This window comes from Eurosta solidaginis, chromosome 5 (genome assembly GCF_040869045.1).
Source record: "Eurosta solidaginis isolate ZX-2024a chromosome 5, ASM4086904v1, whole genome shotgun sequence".
Taxonomy (NCBI): domain Eukaryota; kingdom Metazoa; phylum Arthropoda; class Insecta; order Diptera; family Tephritidae; genus Eurosta; species Eurosta solidaginis.
This window is the reverse complement of record NC_090323.1, coordinates 136,399,315-136,421,943: the sequence shown is the minus strand read 5'-3', so window position 1 is coordinate 136,421,943 and position 22,629 is coordinate 136,399,315. Positions and strand designations below refer to the sequence as shown.

Here is a 22,629-nt window from a genome sequence, read left to right as displayed (position 1 = left end):
AGGGCACACTGAGTGAGAAGGGTAATCCGATGCGTGACCTTGACACCGCCCACTGCAACTTTTCTTTTATTTTAGCTACAAGTGTAGACCATTCTGGTAAAAAATTGAAATACAGTTCTGCGCTCTTATTTTCACGAAGGCCGGCGTAATCTGAATTTGTAACCAAATTCAGTTTGGTGATATGTATAGTACGAGAAAGTTTCAGATTTAGGATCAAACCTTTAACCGTTTATGTATGTTTGTAGCTGCCAGTAACAAAAAAAAAACGTTTAAAATGCATTTCCTTTGAACAATGTTCATGGGTTTATTGATTCATATATTAATTCAATCATTTATTTATATATGTACTTCATAGAATTGTTAATTGCTTAAATCTAGAGTTTTTCTTTTAAACTTAATTTCGATTTTTGTGTCTTTTTTTAATTATTTTTTTCTTAAAATCATCATCATTCAATAATAGTAGTGATAATATTGTTTTCCCTTATGTTATATATGCTTACATACGTACATTTTACTGTATCTCCGAATTAACTTTTTTACTTATTTTACTATTAATTCTTACACGCAAATCCTTTCCATTTTTTTGATGTTTTTTTATTTATTTCCTTTTCAAGCATTTTCTTTTGTCAACTTTCTGTTTTACACGTACAAACTTTCAAATTTTTTTAAATGTTTTTTTTTTTTGACTGCTTTGTGTCTGTAATTATTCGTAGTTTTAATATTTCACTAACGAAATTTGGATTCAATCTCAATTTGTTTTATATATATCTCGAGTTTGTTTCACTGACTTTTGTGGTGTTTTAGTTACTTTATTTTGAAATTGAAATCATTTAAAACTTGTATGAAAATTAAAAAATCTTATAATTTAGTTGCTACACACGAATGCTCCAAATTTTGACTTTGATTTTTATAAAATCCCATTAAACAAAAGTCTTTGTGTATGTATGTTATAAATAAAGTTTTTTTTTTGTTTAAATACATTCATACATATATGCATATTTGGTAAATTTATACTAAATATTGTAGGTTACTTAATTTTTTACAAATTCGCTTGGTTGTATTTCATGCTGTTGAAACTTTTCGCGGTAAATTTTTACAGTTCGCCTATTCTTAATTTTGCAAATTTAGATTTCCGTTTTACTTCAGCCCACAGGTTGTTTTTCATAAAGATAAATTAATGTTTGTATTTTTGTGTGTGCATCTCTTTTTTCATTTTGAATTTGTAACAATTTTTTTAACTTTCTTTTACAAATTCAATCAGGAATTTTTGGTTATTATTTATTTTTATGTATGTGTATATGTTTGTATATTATAACAATTATAACCATTTTGAGAAAATTAACAGCAATCGTGTTCCTTATTAGTTGTTAAATCTGTAGTTATTAGTTAACAATATAATTGTTGTTATATATTTACATAATGAAATATTTCTTAACTTGATATTTTTATTTAAAAAATTGTAATTTTGCAGTTTTTTTTAAAGTATTTTAAATCATATTGATCATATATGTGCATGCGTGTGTATATGTGTGAAGACGCTAAAATTAAGTTTGCAAGTATGTGTATTCAATGAAAAGCTTCATAAAAACCTATCTGCTTGTTGCTGCTGTGTTGCTTAGTACAAAAATATTTCAAATGAATTATATCATTTATATTCTGAAAATATCAAATCTAAAACAGTTCTGGGAAAGGTTTATAAGGCCTGCCATCTGTTTACTAGAACATTTTTGAAAGCTGCGATTAGGTTATTTGGTTTAAAAGTAGAGCTTACGATTTCGAATTTGTTCGAAAAAAAATTTCTCTCCATATTCTCGAGTCTGCAATGTCAATATTATATAGAGCTTACGATTTCTTCTGCAACACAAGCGAAAGATTTCACAAAATCACAAGTACAAAACAATGGAGTGCATGTAACCTCTTCGGTCCCGAGGCTAAAATAAGTTAACAATATTTTTGTTATTTTTCTAGGTTAGTTTCTGCTTCTTAATTCAGTAACAATAAAATTCACATTTTATTATTGTAGCATATAAATATTCTAATTCTAATTGGCTCGTACGCCAACAAAAAAATACCGTTTTAAACTAAGAATTATTTTGAATCATTAAAGAAATTTGGTTTAATATCGAAACATTTAAATAGATTAAGCTTACTTCAGTAAATGCTTAATGTAGTACTAATTTCTTACGAATGGAATTCCATGAAACAGTGCCTATTTCTGGCAATGCACAAAAACACATTTGAATGTGGTCTTTTGTTTGCATCCTTCCTTACGGCATCTCATAAACTTGTTTTGTCCTGGACACCACAAATGGGCAAATGTCTGTTTTCAGCCTCGCATCTTTTGGGATAAACAGATTTTGTACTGCGGTCATCGGAATCATGTGAAAAACTCGTAGTTGAACGATTAGGAACGAAATTTCCTTACTTACCTTATAGATTAAGTAAGTTTTACTTGATTTTAATATAAGATTAAACTTTATTTGAAGAAATATAGCAAAAATAACTACTCAAAGCACATTCTATAAGAACACCGGTTTTTTACCAAATAACTGTTCAGCTATTGGATTGTATAACAATAGGGTTTTTATGCAAGCAAAAGAAAAAACGATTCAATTGTACACTTCAGATGTTCAGGTATCCACAAAGTTGGATCGAGTTAAAATTAATTTGTTAATTTTTATTCTGTGTCTACTTAAAAAGTGTTCAGCAGGCTATACCAAAGAACGAGGAGCATAAAACTGACAGTGTAGATACTCATTTGTGTGGCTCATGAAACCTACGAGTATTACGAGATTCGAGAATCTCCGGAAGAGCTCAGTTCTCGATTTCTAGAGTCTCGAACTTCCCGCTTGTGGTCAAAAATGCTGGGATGTCTTCCGATTGGAAAATTTTAGAATTACTAACTAAGTTATATATACATACATGATGTCAGTGAAGTATCACACGAAACGCAATATTTTAAGCAAAAAAACCACAAGTGAAAGAAATGGGTGCATTAATACTGTCATATAGCAACGAAATTTAATGTCGAGAAGCTCGTGAGAAGCCGAGTTCTTGATTTATCATTTATTTAAAACTATGAAATAATTGAACTCAGTTAATTTATTTAAAAATTTTGCTGGCAAAGTAAAATATTAAAAGCGATATATGCTATTTCTTCTTCACTACTTAAAACTGACAAAAATTTAATAGCATTTCGCCCCGGTATATCATTAACCACGTTGCTACATTTGAAAATTTTTCGTTACAACTTGGTTACTGCATATAAAAAATATAGATGCGTGGTAAATGAAGGAGCTTTAAACCACGAAGGCAATTCATTTTGACAAACATTTCACATAAAAAATCAAAATTTCTCAAAAAGTAATAAAATTATGAATTTAAAAAACTAAAACTAGAGATAAAAATTTTCGCCAATAAATTTTGAACACCCATTAACCGAAACAGAAATTTTCTCTTGTTTAGCATTCATATACATGTATATATACACACACACACACATACCTTCAAATTAATTAATGATGTATTGGACTCAATACATTTTGCTTCAGTAGCTACTTATCAGCATTTATCAACTTTATATTGCAAATCATATGTTTATATTATTAAATATTTATTTAATTTGTTTTGCATAAAAATTTTTAAATATTTTGCTTAATAAATTGACTTAATCTGCAGGAATATATTTAATAAGTGTACTGATAAATATAATAATAATAATAATGACAATTTCGTGTGTTTTTTGTTTAATGATAATAAAAATATTAAGAATAATCATAATACAAGCATTCATTGCAATAAAAGTTTTAAAAATAACTTAACTATTACTTTGCATTTTCTTAACAAAGGAAAGTTCAAATATTATTTATGTAAGGCGTACTAACATTCAAGAACATTTTCGTCTTGTCAATTCGTACACAAACTTGGTATTCATACATTTCTATCCAACAATGTATGCATTTATGAAATTGATAGCAAATTGTATTTTAACCATTTCTTTGGATTGTTGTTGTAAATACACTTTTTCTCATTTATTTCTATATTTTTCACTTAACATAATTTTTTGTTTTTATTTTTTTATATTCTTATATAACTATTTTTGCATGTTTTTCATTTTACAATGATTAAATATGTATATATATATACTTGTATATATATAGTATAGTGTAAAATATATTTATATATATATGTATATATAAGATATTGTCAATATAGTGAAGGAGTTTGTCAGGAATTCCATCGCAGAAGAACGCGCAAAGAATTCGATATAGCATAATCGAGTGCATTTATTATAAATGTACATATGTATGTATGTTTGCTTGTTTATGTAATTTAAGAAAATTAAATTACATACATACGTTAATATGTACTTGCTATATTTGTATATCATCGTTATATAATACAAATTCTCGTTGTGTAAAAATTATTGAAATGAAATTAGTTAGTATATGAAGGAATATAATTCTACAAAAAAAACTCTTGTATATACCACGTAAACAAATACTGCTTACATTCATTGGTACTCCAGACAAATTTATATAAAAAATGCGCATGAGACGTTTTCATTGCAAGTGGGACAAGTCCATTTTTGAAAGAAAATGAGGTAATGCCAATATTAGTAAGCTACTAGTATTCGCTTTTTAGATCTAAGGAAAACTGTTGTCCGTGTCAATGAAAATCCACTAAACTCCATTTTTCAAAGTAGATTTGTCATTATTTTTATATACCCTTTTATTCAAGCACGAATAATTGACAACTCCGATAATAAGGGTTTACATTTACATTTTAAATTTTTTGCTATATTTCAAACTGTGTACGGGAGTACTGAAAACCCATTGTTTTACTCTCAAATTAATTTATTTTGTTTTAAGAGTAGTTTGAGTGCCAAAAATTTTACTTCCTTTTAATAAAAAAAAAAAAACAAAAATAAAAACAACTAGCTTTGAAAATATGAACACAAGCCATTTTAGGTACGTATAAAAATGGACTTATACCACTTTCGAGAAAAACAACTTATTATCGGGAAGGGGAAGTAGTAAACAAAAGAAACGTAAAAATATTTACAGGAATTAATAGCTGGACATGCTTTATGTTTAATTCACATATCAAACAGTTTCTTTTAAACGTTTATATGTAATTTATTTAGAACGATGTCCATTGTGAAACACCACTGTCGGGAAAAACGAAAATTTTTCAGAGCTCGTACAGTTTCAGGAGAAAAATGCATATATTATGCAGAACATTTGTAAACAAATAAGGAAAAGCGGAAAGTTTTATAACTTTTAGTAGAAACTGTAAACTTTGGAAAAGGAGAAATGATATGTGTATGTTTATGTTATTTTTATCATTATTTTGGTTCTCATGTACGTTCTTACGTTTTTGAGTAAAAAAGTGTATTATTTATTTGCTATAGTTTTTACTTATATATTAATATTATTTCATCAATATTTGAATTGTTGCTTCATCTGTATTTTTTTATAACTTTTCCTTAACATTTTACTATCTGCTTTGGCCTAAATTGACAAAAGTCTGGTTGCGCCACAGAGTAATGAACCAGCAAAGTAATAGCCAGCGTTCTCCTCTGTGTAATCGCCTTTTTCATGTTAATATATAAATATAGTATTAAACTTTAAGTATTTAAAGCTTTTGCGATTTAACGCTTACAAAACTGCGGAGGCGTTCACGCCTTTCATATTTGTTCTTTTGTTTCGTTTTTTACATATATCAAATTTGATTTAATAAAGCAGAAAAAAATTTCTGAAATGCGTTTAAATTAATTTAAGATGTTAAGAAATAAGCAAAACAAATTATGCTGTAAATTTGACTGTTTGGTCGTATTTTGTGTACTATCTTAGCTATTATTTATTTTTATTTTTTAATTGACTAAAATTGATTTTGTTCTAAAGGACGCATTGTTCATATATCGATTTATTTGCCTATTATTGAAAAATCTTTATATCTTATTTTAATTATGAATGTCTTGTCAATTTTAAATTTAATTTAAAAAACGGAGTAGCTAATATGCTGAGATTAAAATGACTTAAGCCAAATTTACTGATTGTACTTTTGGAGTATCCAGTAATAGTATAGACGAAAATAAAGTTTATTTGAAATGATTTATGGCTGCCAGATATATAGCTCGGTTTTTAATTTTGGGATATTTTGGTAAGCCTGTGACAACAACACCCCCTTAAGCACTTTGGTAATATTATTTAATTTAAAAAGGACAAAAATAAAATACCGGCGGAGATTGCTCATCGTCTGTTATCTTGTGTTGAGAAAACAAAAATAAGTATATTTTGAAGTTGATGCCTGGCAGATTCTGAACTCATATTTGGCACTTGTGATATGGTCAAAAATGTTATTATATTTTTATAAAAGAGTGTTTTTGTTTTTTTCTTGCTCTTTTTCATGAGTAGGAGAAAAAATTTATTTATGCCACCGCGTTATACTCTTATGAAATTAGCACACATTAGGGTGTGCAATCATGGGCTACAAAAGTGGAAAGTGGTTGTATAAAAATTGTGACGAAAAGTTAAAAAATCATTAATACAAACAAGTAAAATATTGTTGCTGGCAATTAGTAAGGACACTTTATATAAATCGTCAGTTATTTGATTAATCGCAATGAAGATGTAAATATTTCACATATTAAACCGCTAATGAATTTTGAGCTTTACTTAAATTTTTTGAAAAGAAATTTTAATGTTATGCTTAAAAGTTTTGATTTTAAATTATTAAATTTACTTCGATCAATTGGCCGGCAATTGCGGCAAAAAGGATTTTAATAATAAAAATATTTTAAGAATATTATTTGTATTGAGTTTTGGATTTCTTTTTAATATGGTTTATGTTAGCCTGGTTGGTAGTCCAGCCATCTCGCAACATCATAAATCAAATCATAAAGTTCGCTTTACTAATACATCGGCTTGTAAGAGGGAATCTAGAAAAGCTCTATTGAATACCTCAAAAAATGTAGGGTTAAGCATTTTTTTCCGAAGTTAAAGCTTAGTTTTGAAACTAAAGATCATTTAATAGTTACCATGCAAAGAAAATATTGGAGCTAATAAATGCAAAATTAAATACATTTTTATGTGAGTAAGGAATCATGGCTAAATTGTTTCTGTGTACAATTGTGGCTCCGTTAAATTTACCATCTAATATTTCAAATGTTTTTGTTTTTGAAATTTCGTAAGTTGAAATTAATTCTCTTAAAAAAGGATTAATTATTATATATTTTCATCATGTGAATATAAAAGCATATTTTTTCGATAGTGTTTTATCATTTAGCGGACAAACTTTTCTTGTTCGTAATGGCTTATGTCCGCGGAATCTTCATTTGTCACTGTTGATTGTGTGCTTCAAGGGGCAAGGTATGGAAGAGTAGAATGTGGTTCCTTGGCTCCAATACGATATAATGGCTGTGTGGCAAGCCAAATTATAAACTTTTGTGTCACACATATATCACTAGCTGTCCTCCCCACAAACAAAACACCTCACATATACCGATATTATTTTCTTCATGCCGTTTCCCTGATTGCATTCCGATTAAAGAATCATGACACACACGGGCGTTCTTGAACAGTTCCATTTAAAAGAAGAGAACTCAATATGAGAATATAACGGTTTATTACACAAAAAATTAGTATGGGTTAGTGGTAATATATTCATAAATTTGCTTCGTTTAATACTTATGGGAAATTATACAATTTACTATTCATCTGCTCTCGCTGTTGACGGTCGGGTTGCATATGCGTAAAAATCAGTAAATAACTGTCTGAAATAGACAAAATGGTGTGGGAACGGACATATTCGATGAGTTTCAGTTGTCTGTCAAAAGCTCTAACAAAATTTGTTCAGAAAGAAGTAAAACAGGAAAAAATATTGTGTAAATGCATTTGATTAAAAATGTTAATAAATATATTCTTTTCGATAAATTTAACTTTGTTGCATCTCTTGTATAAACTTTCGAAAAGACTTTGCACAATAAAATAAAAGCTTTAAATGTGAAGTAGTTTAGCTGGCATGAGCACGAGTCTATACTTCTTCAAAAATTAAAATTAGTTTTAGAGTAGATAATTATTCTCGCCATGATTGTGCACAAATCAATTTGCTGATCGTTAAAATGTTATCGATGTATTTATATACCAAGATGCATGTATGCATGTAAAATGATTCCAGCAGTTATAAAATATGCATGTATATTTTTTTACTTAGAAATGATCATATTTATAAGAATCCTGCTGGCCCACATAAAGTAAAATGTAACAGCTTGCAGTAAAAGAAAATTTTTTAATATTTTTTTAACAGTCGAGTAAATCTAATTTGGGACTCTCGTTATGGCACCTTTTTTTTACTCTTATGTATGTAGTTTTTTAGTTTTCATTATACTAATGGTTTTATGTATATTCTTAAATTTTTTTTTTTATCTTTTTATATGTTTTTTAGCTTGTTTAGCTTAGTATTAATAGATAAATATTTGTTTTATATGTATAATTTGTATATAACATTAGACTATGCTTGCTTTTGTTTTGTTGTTTTCTTTTACCAATACATCATTTTTCCACATTATTATATAAGTATGTATATCTTTTTGTTGTTGTTTGTAATTATTGCTTTTAGAACATTTCTTAAAAATATATATATTTATTTATTTATAATATATGTACGTGTGTATGCATCCTTGACATAACATGATTTTTTTCTTTCTTTCAATTTGTGAACCACCTGGGCTCATCAACTTTTTATTTTGCAATATCTCATAGTATTTATATACTACATACACGCATTCATTTGAATGCATGTATGTATGTAAGTAAACTTTCTGTAAATATCTGTGTATTTATGTATATTGTTTGATTATTATTATTCTTTGTTTTTGGTAATGTGTGTATAAATTTTTATTTTATTTATATTTAAATGTATATTACTTACTGATTTCAGCCAGCCATAAAAGGCGTCTTAACAGTAATAAGAGTACGTATGTATGTACTTGAGTAGATTATGTATGTATGTATGTATATTTTTTTGAATAGATGTATGTATGTCTTTACGTATGTATATAACATTTATACCAATTGTATAAATATATATGTATGTACGTATCTATGTATGTGTGTGTGTAAGTAGACGGTGTATGCTTGTAAACATTTGCATTTTGGTGTTTATACTTGTGTGTGTATAATATATATATATTTTTTTTATTGTATACAGATAATTGTATTAGCCGTGGCGGAATTTTTTTTTTTGGTTTTTTTATTTAATAATTTGCATACTTCTTATATATTTAAATATTAATATTTCGGTTAGAATGTTTGGGTTTTATTCCATTTCTTTTTAGTTTATTTAAAGTAACATCATTGGACAATTGTCAATCAATTGATCATCACACTGCCATTTGATTGACCTTTCAAACTACCTTCAATTACTCAATTGTTGGTAGTTGATCAATCTTTAAGCCACTTTGGCTATTTAGCTAACAAAAAAAATTTGCTTCAGTTATTTTTGTCATTTTGCTAAAGCTTTTCTTCTACACTTCACCTAACTATGCTTGGTCCCATTCTAACTACGAACTTAAGTGTCCAGCAACTACATACATACGAAACCAACTCATCTGTTGTTATATCGTATGTATTTCGCAGCATTTGGACACTTATTTTAAATTATACTTGGCTCAGCGTTTAAATGGTTAAGCATGGGTAACAATTCTTCGCCTAATTTGGTAGCAATTTTTCATCTTTTAATACATTTTTTCTTTGTTTGCCTCAATTTCGTCCTATCTATATGCTACAAATTTAATTTTTCCAAATGTAATATTAATTATGATTTCTATTCTTGCTATTTTGGCGTTTAAAATTGCTCCACTTCCTTTAATTCGTACGGATTTTTTCAATTTCTCAGCTAAATGATAACCCAGGCAAATGTCGTCGCTTGACGCAGTTGCTCATTGGCCAAATATAAGCGCATATTAATTTTGTTATTTGATTGCTTATGCAATTTTTTATAATACAGCTAACGCCATAGATTTAGCGCACCTAACCTAATAGCAATATTTTATATCTGCTAATATTTTTAGAAACTAGACGTTTCCAGTAGTAATTAAAATAAAGGCATCCCGCCATCTTTAATAAAGATTTTACGAGGAGACGAGGGAAGCGGACGAGTACCGAATTAATTGCTTGTGCTCATCAATTTGGTTTATGATGTCTTCTCCTATGACAAATTTTTTTAAGTTCAAAAATTTTAAATAAAAACTGAAATAACACGATAGCCGTTTAATGCATGAAAAACGTGACGCAATTATACAAATCAACTAGGAAACGTATTTTATTAATACTGTTTAAGTTTTTAAAAGATTCAAGGTTCGATTCGAGCTCAACGCCAGAACAATCATTTTTTTTTATAATGATAATTAGTGTTTTTTAATTTTTGTATAATTGAAAAATTTTATTTTGTTTTTGGAATAGTAAGTAGGAAATTTTTCGGACAACCTGCCATAGCTGCGCAGATAGATCCATTTCGAAGGTTGCTAAGCCAAGAACAATAATAAACCAAGAGCACATGGGAATGTGAAACAGAGTAATTGACAATAAACAAATCCAGCAGTATCGGTGATCAGATGGCGCAACGCTGATTAAATACAGTTGGTAAAGAGGAATATAAGTAGCAATTTATCAGTGTTAGCGTGCCTAAAGCGTACTGATGATGAAGGCTTAGCACCCTTCGAAATGGATCTATCTGCGCAGCCATGGCAGGTTGTCTGAAACATTTTCTCTGAAACATTTTCTCTTTACTATTCAAAAAACAAAATACAATTTTTCAATTATAGAAAAATTACAAAAAAAAAAAAACATTAATTGTCATTATAAAAAAATTATTTTTCAGGCCTTGAGCTCGAATCGAACCTTGAATCCTTTATCAATAGGGCGATAACACAAAAACAATTTTTTTTAAAAGATTAAATTGGTGTTTAAATCTTACAGTTAAATGAAATTTATTCACTTATTATGTGCTTCCAATGCAACTTGTCAGATGGGACAATGCAGTTTTTCAGGTGGTCACAAGCTAAAGTGCTCCTCTATTTTTCTTGGTTAAAAAAAAACAGGCTAAGGAACCAATTGGATGTTAATTTCTCATTACAAAATACGATACAGCAAATTTTTATAGTTTGTCTAAAATTGGAAAGTGCAGTCATACCCTTACATAGACGGGTGATTTCACACTTAGAAACAGGTAATTTGTGTGTCTTAATTGCATACCTAAGCTTTATGTTTCAATAACATTTCCAAACTTTTATAGTTACTATTTAAAGATAAACTACTTTAAGGTTGAGTTAAAGTCGATTCAAAAAATTTCACACATACCCATGGGGGTAAGCCATGTTAAAATGGAGTGCACAAAACCAAAAGAGAATTTGCCGATAATACACAATAAACATTTTTTGTGTAAATACAGTCTTATTGGTAAGAGGTTCCTACCAGTGACAACGGAAAAAATTGGGATCTGGGGCTAGATTCACTAAGTATGAGTTTTGAAAGTGCACTTTTTTTTATTAAAAATTATATGAAAAGAATAAAAAATGTGTACCAGCATTTTAAAACTCAATATGCCGGAATGTTTGAGAGCTTTTGTTAAATTAATTCTTAGAATAGTCGCGAATACCGTTATGAAAATCCGGTGTTTATTATCAATCGAATAATAAGATTAATTTGCAGTATTGAATGATTTTCAAGAAAAGAATTTCGAGTTTTGTGGTAGTTTTGTATTACTGAGATTTCAAAGTAAGGTGCGCTAAATTTCTGGTTACGGCTGCATATACATATTTTCTCATTATCTCTTTACTTTTTTATTTTTAAGATTTACCACTTATGCGAGTAGCGGTAAGGCTTTGGAAAAATGATTTTGTTCGTTTAAAAACATGCACCTTTACAAATCATAACAATTCTTCCCCTTCGTTTATCTTATTATTGTGTGTAATTTGCTTCGAGTTGCCATTTAAGCTTTGCATTTGATTTTAGAGCTTTCAGTTTCTACTTTGATTGCAACTTTTAACATTTTTATGAATAATAGTTTTTTTCTATTCGACATTCCCTCATGCGAATCTACATACATACAAACATGTATGTTTTAGGTCTGATTCTGTGTTTGTTTTTGCAAAACTTCCCTTTATATGAACGCCGTTATACCTTTGCTTTAGTTGATTTAAATATTTTTATTATATTTTCACTATACATAAGTATAAAGTTCAATTTCATTTTAAATATTTGGTTTTTCTGCTTTGTATGTATGTATAATTGTTTTAGTCACTTCGTAGTTTTCGTTTTTTTGTTTGTTAGTTAATCCTCATATGTTTGCATGTATATAAGTTTATTAATCAATGTTGTAATTAAATATTATAATTTTCACTGTAAGTATGTATGTATGAAGTGCCGTTCTATTAAAATTGGTGTTTTAAATTATTACCACTAGCTTTTTTTTTAATATTTATGTATGTATATTTTGGTTTTGTAGGTAATATTAAGCATGTGTTCCACTGCAGCCATCTTGTTTTTGCTGATGTTGTATAAGCGCAAATACACAGGATTTACATAATTCTTAAATTTTGTTGTTGTTTATAGGGCCTTGATAATTGCGCAGGAAAAATGGCGGTTTGTTGGTTGTATTTTCTTATTTATTTATCGCTTTATTATATTTTTTTTTGTTTTTAGTTATGGTAGTTATTGTTGCTTTAAAGTATTTTTTTTATTGTATATTATGTAAAGTGGTTTGGTGATGTTTGTGTTTAAAAATATTTAATAAGTGTATACCAGCCCCAAACTAAAAGACTGTATTGAGTTTTGGCAAATTTCATAGGACTCAGTGTTTACATTTTTTGAAAATTTAAATCAAATTAAATATAATTTTTGCGTTTAGCACATCACTTTTTATAAATGTTTGTATATATTTTTATGTATCGTTTATTTAAGCAATATTGAATTAGTCTTTTGACTCATCATTAAGGGTTTGTTCATATCTCATTTCACAATTTCTTAAAATTACATTCATGTATTAGTTTGAGTGGATTTTAAAAAATAAGTTGATTTGAAGCTTGCAAGAATCCATAGGAGATAAAGTGTTAATGTAAATAAAAACTTGTGGTTTATTTTGCTTGCTTTTATACCTGATCAATGTGCGGCAAGGGAGCATCAATATCGACAAGACTCCCCATAGCAATCGGCGAGTGTTTTTATCGTTAAAAGAAAAGGAGGAGTACGACAGACAAATTTCCTGATAAGCAAGATACTGGCACACCTCGTTACTTGGGTGGAGAGCTAGCGTAGCTCAATTCGTTCACGTGACACGTAAAACGTGTATAGGATCGACGATGTTATGTCTGCGATCAAAAAGAACGATGCATATCTATTTCAAGTCATTTCGAAAGTGTTCTAAATGTTCGTTTTTTAATAATCGGCTCAATTTAGGACGTTTTTCATATAGAATTGGCTGTTAGACTCTGTAGGCCGGAAGATTTCTTTATACAACGGCAAACTGCTCATAGACGTTGCCGAGTGCTCATCGATGTCTTTATGAGCTTCACATACGTTTTACTAAATCAGTAGCTCAGGAAGGTCGCAAAAAAATGGCATGGCTTCCGGTGATTTAAAATATTTACATGGTTTTGAAGGACCAAACTTATCATTTTCAAAAAAACAATAAAATTAAGCTATTTTCAGCAGTTGCTGTTGTTGTAGTAACACAGTTAGAACAAAGATGATGATACCAACGCCAAACCACCAATCAGCACTACAGTTGCTTTGTATTTCGATACAAAATGGTTTAAGGGAAAATACTTAAAAAACTCCTTAAACCTAAAAAGGATAAAATGCAAGCAAAGCAAACCATCAAGGCGTATAGTATCAGCCAAACAGACGAACTTTCATAAGAAAAATTACCAGCATACGATAATCGGTAGGTATGTATGCTCTCGCAATGTATACTAATTTAACTACATAGATTTCTCAAAGCTGCTAAAAGAAAAAACCTTTAAAAAAACTAAATAAAATGTCTCTATAGTAACAATGGACTTTTTCATAAAAGTATATAGAAAAAATAGCTAACGAAAGTTGCAGGATTTGAGTTATTATTTAGTTCTATTCCTATATGACGTCACTTACTGCAGTCAGGTATTCATATTTTAATAAGCCGCAAAGGGTTTAAATACTAATAATTCTAATGCAAAGCGAACACTTTTTCGAACGAAGCTTCAAATGTGCCGTATGCTATTAGTCGTAAAAAAATTAAAACATTGCAATATATTTTCACTACCTAATCTGAGAACAAACAAATGGTATTACACCTACAAAAAAATAATAAGTAAATTACTTGTGATAGTAATAAAGAAAAATTGCCATTAGTATCTAACGACTAATGAGTGATATGTTTGCTATTAAATGTGACTAATTAACGAACAAGAGCTATTCAGTGGCGTACTAAATTTAATTCAAATCAGGGGATACCTTCTTTACGAATATATAAAGCTGTATTTGGTTTTCATTTTTATGTATGTATATTGAAAATAGATTTATATATATCGACCCATCCTAATAGAAAGTTCGTATCTTAAAAGTTTTGTTAACAAAGCCGTATCTGAACGAAGTCGCCAATAACGTTGTATATCAGGAGATCGATTAAATAGGTTGTAGATGATAAAATTATTTTGTTGTCAAAAAAGCTTTGAATTTAACTTAATTTAATTGCTTCGCAAAAGACATAAATTTATAAACTTCAATTAGATTACTGTGTCTTCTAAAGTAAAGTTTAGCATATTAAGTAGTTAACGAATTGTGTACAGACATTTTTTATTCAATTAAAAACCGTTTTAACCATCCTCCTGAGATATGACTTTAATGAAGACCTCGATAAGGTGCGATCTTATTAACATAATGTCTGAGATACGACCTTTTTAACAAAACTTTTAAGTTACGTCCTTTCTATTAGGATGGGTTAATATATGAATTGTGACTAAAAGCATTAACTAAAGTTTCGTTTTAATGAGCAAAATAATTTTAAAAAGTAAAAAGTGAAGTGGCAGTCAACATTTAATTGTGTGGAAGAATATTATAGGGACTCGCTCTGTCTCGCAAACAATACACGGACTACTCGTAATACATGAATTACACGAATTGTAAACTCACAGCAATAAGAAACACTCAAAAATATTTTGTCGTAGGATATAAACAGTCCGTGCAATGCGTGCACCTTGCTAGACAAAGTGAATTCCCTTATTGCATATTTAAGCTGTTTGGAGGCAGTTCAGTACAGTTTCTCACCTAGTTCCTTTTTTTAACTTAAACATGATACATAAGAAAAACTAAGTTAAAGTATAACAATGGTTAAATAGTTGTATCCTTTGAAGGTAATACTTCTTTTAATAATTTAAATAATCATAATTTCCCTACCCGCATAAATTATAAATGTTCGCACCGAAATTGTATGAACATGTCGTAAAATATCTCTACATTTTTTTTAATAAGCACGCAATTAAGGTAAAATCGAATGGACATTAATAATAAATATCAATTAAATATTTATATACATAATTTTCTTTGTATACATAAATCCTTTTTATGAAAATTTTCCTACAAACACTTTTCCAATTTTATATCACATAATCAATATTTTATGAAGATGATAAATTATGTCATTTATACACTCATTAATCAATTTTATAAGTAATTGCTTAACATGAAATAATTTAAAATTAAAATTTGCTACGTATTTTGATTTACTTCTGCATTCTTTCTTAAGGTTACGTATACGACACGGCGAACATTGAACAGCGGTTTGATGTAGAGGTAAATGGGATTTGCTTTTGACTCATTTTATGTTGCGAAGTTCGAGTAGATTTTCAAGTGGAATAGCATTCGTACATTCTTACTACCCCCTCTTTGTTGCGTTCTTCTTTCCTTTATTAATCAGCTGCATAATATGGTTCCCTCAATTTATTAGTAGTTATTTGCTGGTTTGTATAAACGCAATTAAAGTTGAATTTGTATTAATAAGTACGCGTGTTCACATATTTGTCTTTTTACATGCTTCGTTAGCATTAATTCATTTAAATATTTTGTTGTTTGTGTTAATTATTTATATATGTGTGTATGTATGTTTGATTGTAATGCGTTTGTTTACTAAATTCCTTGTGTTTATTTTCGGTAAATTTTCTGCATTCGTTCTTTCCATTATGTGTACTTCTTAAAAAAAATGTAAAAAATAATATTTCTTTTTTATATTTTTCGCGATATTTAAAACATTTTTGTTTTGCTGTTGTTTTCTTGTATTTTGTGTGAAGTTTGTTGCAATCTATTATAACTGTTTAGTGGTATCCATTTGTAAAAGCTGCAGGAATAAGTGGCCCCTGGAAAGATACAAGAAAATAAAAAAAAATTCAAGTGCAAAATAGAGAGTGTAAAGAATTAAATAAAAAAAAATAAATAAATGTAAGGCGCGATAACCTCCGAAGAGATCTAAGGCCGAGCTTCTCTTCCAATTTGCGTCGTGCTCCTCTTGATTTTTCCCTACAAATTGGCCGGACGGGACCTACATGTTTTATGCCGACTCCGAACGGCATCTGCAAGGCAGATGAGTTTTCACTGAGAGCTTTTCATGGCAGAAATACAATCGGAGCGCTTGCCAGACACTGCCGAGGGGCGACCCCGCTTAGAAAAACTTTCTTCTATTAAATTTGGAATTTGCTGCCAATAAGAAGATCACAGTGAAGCGTAGTTTGGCATTTCTTCTTTGTTCGCATACACAAAATTTGATCTTAAATGCCATAAAAGTACATAAATATTTTGCAAATAATCGATGCTCCAAAATTTTGTGTAACAAACCAAGAAAAAATGTCCCTGTACCTTGGCGATTCTCTCAATCTAGGAAGTGTAGTTCTAGATGAAATATAAAACACCCAGTGAACGCACCACTTAAAAGAGTAATATCCCTGCGATCTGATTCTGCATTTAGCACCAAAAGTTGAATATAAAATGTATATTTTATGCAATAAAAAAATTACAAAACTCTCGCGCACTGGATATTGTTAAATATTAAACATCCAGTTTCAGTATTCCTGTCAAATTTATAAATTTTTCATTCAAATACTAGTCTTCCCGGCAGACTTTTTTTGCCTACATTTAAAAAATTAGCCACTATCTCGTTATCTTCTACTGTATTTTTTTTCTTGTTAATCCCTTATTCTAATATCTCCATTCCCATTCTCACTCCCACTCCCCCTCCCCCTCCCCTCCCACTCCCATTCACACCCCCACTCATCCCCCACCACCATTTACTCATATATGTTATATTGAAAACCTGCTTCAAATAATTGCGGAGATAAAGCGAAGTTTTTATTCATAGAGGGCGCGACACCGCCAAATTTTCAATTTTTTTTTTTCCTAAACCATCCGTGAGCCATAACGAATGAAACAAAACAGATTTGAGGAATCTGTCAAGCCGTTTTAGATTTAGCGAGACTAACCCATACCAAACCATGTTTATATACATATGTACATATGTATATAATGCCTGGGTTTGAGTATAGGAAAAGTATATAAAAACCGTAGACAATTTTCCACAAAGGTCTTTTGTTGTTGCGTGCATAAAACTTTTGACAGTAAAATGGTAAACGTTCCATATTTTCTAGGACTAATAGGCAGAGAAAATACTCCTAAGGCTTCACCAAAATTCGAGGTATACAAAATTTTAGGTGGCATACTTACAAATTTTACCCCATATGCAGATGGACAATGCTTTGCAATGAATCTGATACACTCGTATATACGTTACGTATAAATATTAAAAATATGATAATAATAAAGCTAGCCCTAAGCAATACAAATCCTAAATAAGTACTGTGCATATTAAACAAATTTTTCAATTATTTATTTGATTAAATTTGTTCTGCTTTAGCTTAAGCATTCCCCTACCTTGTGCAACTGTTAAGTTTTCTGTCTATGTGTTGTTGTTAATTCAGTCTTATGCATTTTATATGTTAGCCATCGCAAAGTTCAACGAATATATCTGTGCAAAGCAAAAGAAGAAAACAGAGAAGTAGAAGGGAAGAAAAGAAAAAAATCCGTTTAATAATTTTTATGACTGACCAACATATTTCACATCAAAAGAAAATAATAAAATCTAAAAATAACTTAAGCTTTTTTGGTTTTATTTGATGTAAAATTTATTTGGAATTCATGAAAATCTGTACACATGATTATTACCACACACCTTTATATTGATGGGTCGAAATTATTTATATTAATTTCTTATAAAAAAAATTTTAAATTAGCAAAGTCTGTCTTAAAGTTTTTGTGAAGAAGTCGTTTTCGATTGCTGACGTTGAAGACCTGAACTTGTATTTTTGTTGTAGTAAACAAACTATGAGATATATCCAAATTTAAATTGACAAAAATGGACCGAAAAGAGGTTGCAAAAATACAAACTTCTTTCCAAAATATATTTTAGGTACCTTACTCTAGATATCATTTATCACTAAACATACGTGTAAAGATATGTTAAAAGTATATATTAGGCTGGGTCGGCCCCACACGAAAAAAAACTTAACTCTCAATTTCACGCAAGAACCTACTCTAACTGTAGTTTCAAGATCTGATAGCTGTGTTGTTTCTTGTAGCTGATATATTAATTTGCTGAGCCTTAATCTGAATATACGAACTCAGGGCGTGCTCAATTATTCCCTTTTTGTTCATGCGACTGTAGAGTGTGCAGTTTTTCTAAAAATAGTAACACAACTTTCCCCAGAAATGACCTGCTGCGACCTGGTAACTTGTAGGATCAATTTATTACTGTATTACCGCAGTACATCCTACTTAGTCAGACATTTACCCATTATGATTACCAAACCGTCACCGTGTCTTAAATAAAGCTTCCTCTATCATTATTAGTACCATAACTAATGCACTGTCTACAGATTTTCTTTTAGTCCAACTTTAGCATTACGCGCTCCGTGATCGGAGTGTATGTATACACTTTTTACAAAATTTCTCAAATTACGAATTTCTTTCCTGGATTTGACTTTCTTATAGCACTCGATTTGCGCCCAGAAGTATTTCCTTGCCAGAGCAAAAGGTCTGTAACATTTTTTTTAGATCATTGACATAAGTATACAAATATTCATGCTAGCACTCCGCGCATTCTATGTCGTTTTGTAACTTAAACCTATTTCTGCTTCCCAATATCCGCAGCTTTACAATGGATTTTTTATAAGCATGTCACGTCAGAAAGCAACGTTTGACGAGCCCTTTTGTAGCGCTCATGTCAAATATACCCTACAGTGCTATTCGAGTATCGAATTTTCTTCTACATAAGGTGATATGGCTACAATAGAAGAAGTATTGTAGGCGTTACATTAAATACCTACATAGTTTTTGCATAAACCATAGCGGGATAATCAGGCGATTTTTGGAGAACAAAGAAAAAAAAAATTTTCTGAAAGTACCCGTGGTGCTACATTTCGCAGTCGGTCACTTTAGTTCGGCTTAAAATACTATAGTTTTTTTTTGTCGGGATATGATTTCAGGCATTTAATTCTAAATTACATAATTAAATTTTACTTAATTCGTCAATAGTTAAGTCATCAGAAGTTAGTTCGTAAACCGTAATTTGTTAATAGTTATTTGATACCTACTTAATTCGTGAATATTTAATACGAAAAGGCAACAGTCATAAATACCTAGTTCACCACTTACTTAATTCGTTAAAACCCAATTGGCGCATACTTAACTCGCAATTACCAAATTAATTCATATTTATTCCGTATATATACCGAAATAGCTCATTCATATTGTGAAAATGCTTAATTCACTAATTCGTAATCTATTTAATTATGGCTAATTCGCGCGTACCTAATTCGCTAATTCTTGTTTCGCTAATACTTAATTGGGTTTCATATAACTAAGTACAATTTAATTCGCTCGTGCTTAACTCGAAAATACTTAATTCAATCCTCCTTATTTCGGTATAACGTAATTCGTCAATATCTAGTTCATACTTACTTCATTCAAGAATACTTAATTCAGATATACCCAATTCACGAATAACTAATTCAGAAATACCTAATTGAGACCTACCTAATTAAGCAAACCCTAATTTATGAATACCTAATTCGTCAATACCTAATTTATACATACCTAATTCAGGAATACCTAATGCATACATACGTAAATTCTTCGATACCTACTTTGTCTCTGCTTAAGTAGCGTAATGCTACAGTCACCTATGCCGAATACTTTTTAAAATTTTTCCATGCCTACTATTTGTTTACCAATTATGGTACCAATAAGCAGGAAAAATAGCAGTAAGTACCGCAAGTCCTAGTTCAGCATTAGTTGAAGGTGAGTGAGATTTTTTTTGAAAGCTTAGCGGGAGTTGACTGCAAGCTGAAGAAGTCAGTTAATGATGGGCATCTGAACTGAAAACTAGTGAAAAAACATTTTAAAATGAAAAGACAAATGTTCTAAGTCCCTTTAAGTTGGGCAAATAAGACCTTATAATGAAAAGTTAATTCTAAAAGTTAGAATTGAAAAGTTGAAAATTAGTGAAACAAAATTTTAAAAATGAAAAAGCAAAAGTTCTAAGTCCCTTTAACTTGGGCAAATAAGACCTTATAGTGAAAAGTTAATTAAATCACTACAAGACGTTTTCTTCTGCCACTGAGCTTATAAAAAAAAAAAAGAAAAAAAAAAAAAAACTTTTTAGATGCGGGAACAATGGCGTAATTCTGAAAGATAGAATTGAAAAGTTGTGCGTTTAGCGTTTAAAGGAAATGAAGAAATGACCCTCCTTTAAATTAATGAAAAGAGCGAATATGTTCCTGATGTAGCTGTTTCTGTTCCTGGGCTCCTGTTCAAGGCTAAGTCATACACGAAACCCGTAGTGCCAAAGTTTTCGTTTCCGTCAAAATAACAAAATTTCTAAGTTGATGTCGTTCAGCGTACCATAATAATATTTAGATCCAATGCGAATGGAAAAATAATGCTCTGGTTTAAAAAGTTATATATTTGAACATTTCATTAAAGAGGGTATAACCCCATTAAGTAATTAAAGAAAACAGAGATAAACGTATATAATTAACACTAAGATTTATATAGTAGACAAAAAAAAAAGTTTCAGTTAAAGTTAAATTGCAAAAAAAAACAAAAAAAAAAAAATGTATAATTAAGACTACCAATATTGACATTTTTGGCGTTTAAGCATAGTGCATAATGTGAAATATTCGCAATATTTTTTCTTGTTACATAGTTCTGAGCGCTTTATCGCGTAGGTGCGTCCATATCGGGGTGCGTGTGCTGGCGAAGAAGACCACATACCTCCATTAATTTAAAGTCGCTAATCAGTCAATTTCATAGTAGAAGGCAAACCAATTCAAAAGTAAATTTTAATTTAAAACAATTAGCTTACAACAACATGAACAAGCTTCCATTGTCGTCGTCGCTGGGCCCAACGTCGCATCGATGGATCAACCGAAGTTATGTAAGTAAAGTTTATCAATCCTAATATCCATGATATGTGTTTCGATCGAACTTACTAATTTCATGAAGAATTTTGTTGATTGTGTATCGATCTACATTCAGGCGATATATAAATTCATTTCTGGTTCACTTAGTAAAACTCCACGTTCAAATTGAAGAATCAAAGTAAATCTACACGTTAATGAGTTTGGGTTGAAGAAGATGTAGAATTTTTAATTTTATTCTGTGCTAAGAGAAATTTCTTAAAAAAAAAAAGGAGAACAGTAGAAAAATTGCGAATATTGATGACTAGGCTAATTTTGGTTGTTATATATGAAGATTAACAACTAGGCAATAAATTCCCATCAGATCTTTGCTAGTACATATAACAAGTAGAATTTTTTTTGGACATAAATATTATACACTGAGTTCATAATTTCTTAAAATAAAATGTGAAACTTGCGTTTTGAAATGAACGACTAAACTTTTCTTGGTCGATGACGAAATGTAGGTATATTATAAGCTGAAATGACGTAAGTAAAAATAGGGTTAACCTAAACGAATATCTCTCCCAGGTTAACAGGTTGGGTGGGTATAGACAGGGGGATTTTTCCACCTTTTTTCTCCCCTCGGCATTTGCTTTCGCAAACTACTCCATGTACCCAGATTTTCGAGACAGTTAATCGCAGGCTGTTTTTGTTATAGATTTTTTTTGTTTGTTTGGCTGCAGTTTGCATTTCGCTGGTTTCGTTTTGGTTTTAATTTTTTTTTGGTTTTCGGCATACAATTTAAATCTTTTTGTACGACTTCTCTGCGCAAGGATGAAGCAAACCCACCCCCTTTTCCCTGAGCTAAGCTGAAGCAGAGCTAGGTGTGCCACCCCGCTTCGATCCGAACGCACCTTCGTAGGTTTCCCTAGTTTAAGCAGCAGTGTGAGGAGAAGTTCGTTACACTTTGACGTTCCGCCTAAACTCTTGGTTGATACCCAGCGTACACGGCAGAGGTGATAATACAATAGCCACAGGAATTTAGCATGCTTGGAATGAATTTAAGACCATCCAAGATCACTTGTTTATAGACATTGTTGAAAGCCCCGGTAATATCTGTGAAGACTCCTAAAGCGTACTCCTTA

General features: G+C 30.1%; 1 protein-coding gene across 4 annotated transcripts in view; it reads right to left on the bottom strand.

The window, feature by feature from the left end:
- Positions 1-275: 275 nt before the first annotated feature.
- Rbp6 (RNA-binding protein 6) overlaps positions 276-22,629 on the bottom strand; it is a 1,756,398-nt gene continuing 1,734,044 nt past the window's right edge. For 3 of the 4 annotated variants that reach the window (XM_067788144.1, XM_067788145.1, XM_067788146.1), the window contains one exon: positions 276-16,393. In XM_067788144.1, coding sequence (XP_067644245.1) covers positions 16,352-16,393 — 42 coding nt within the window. In that variant the 3' untranslated portion in view covers positions 276-16,351. Of the gene's footprint in view, positions 16,394-17,957; positions 18,052-22,629 lie in introns of all 4 variants that reach the window. The other variant, XR_010953559.1, reaches the window with a different exon arrangement.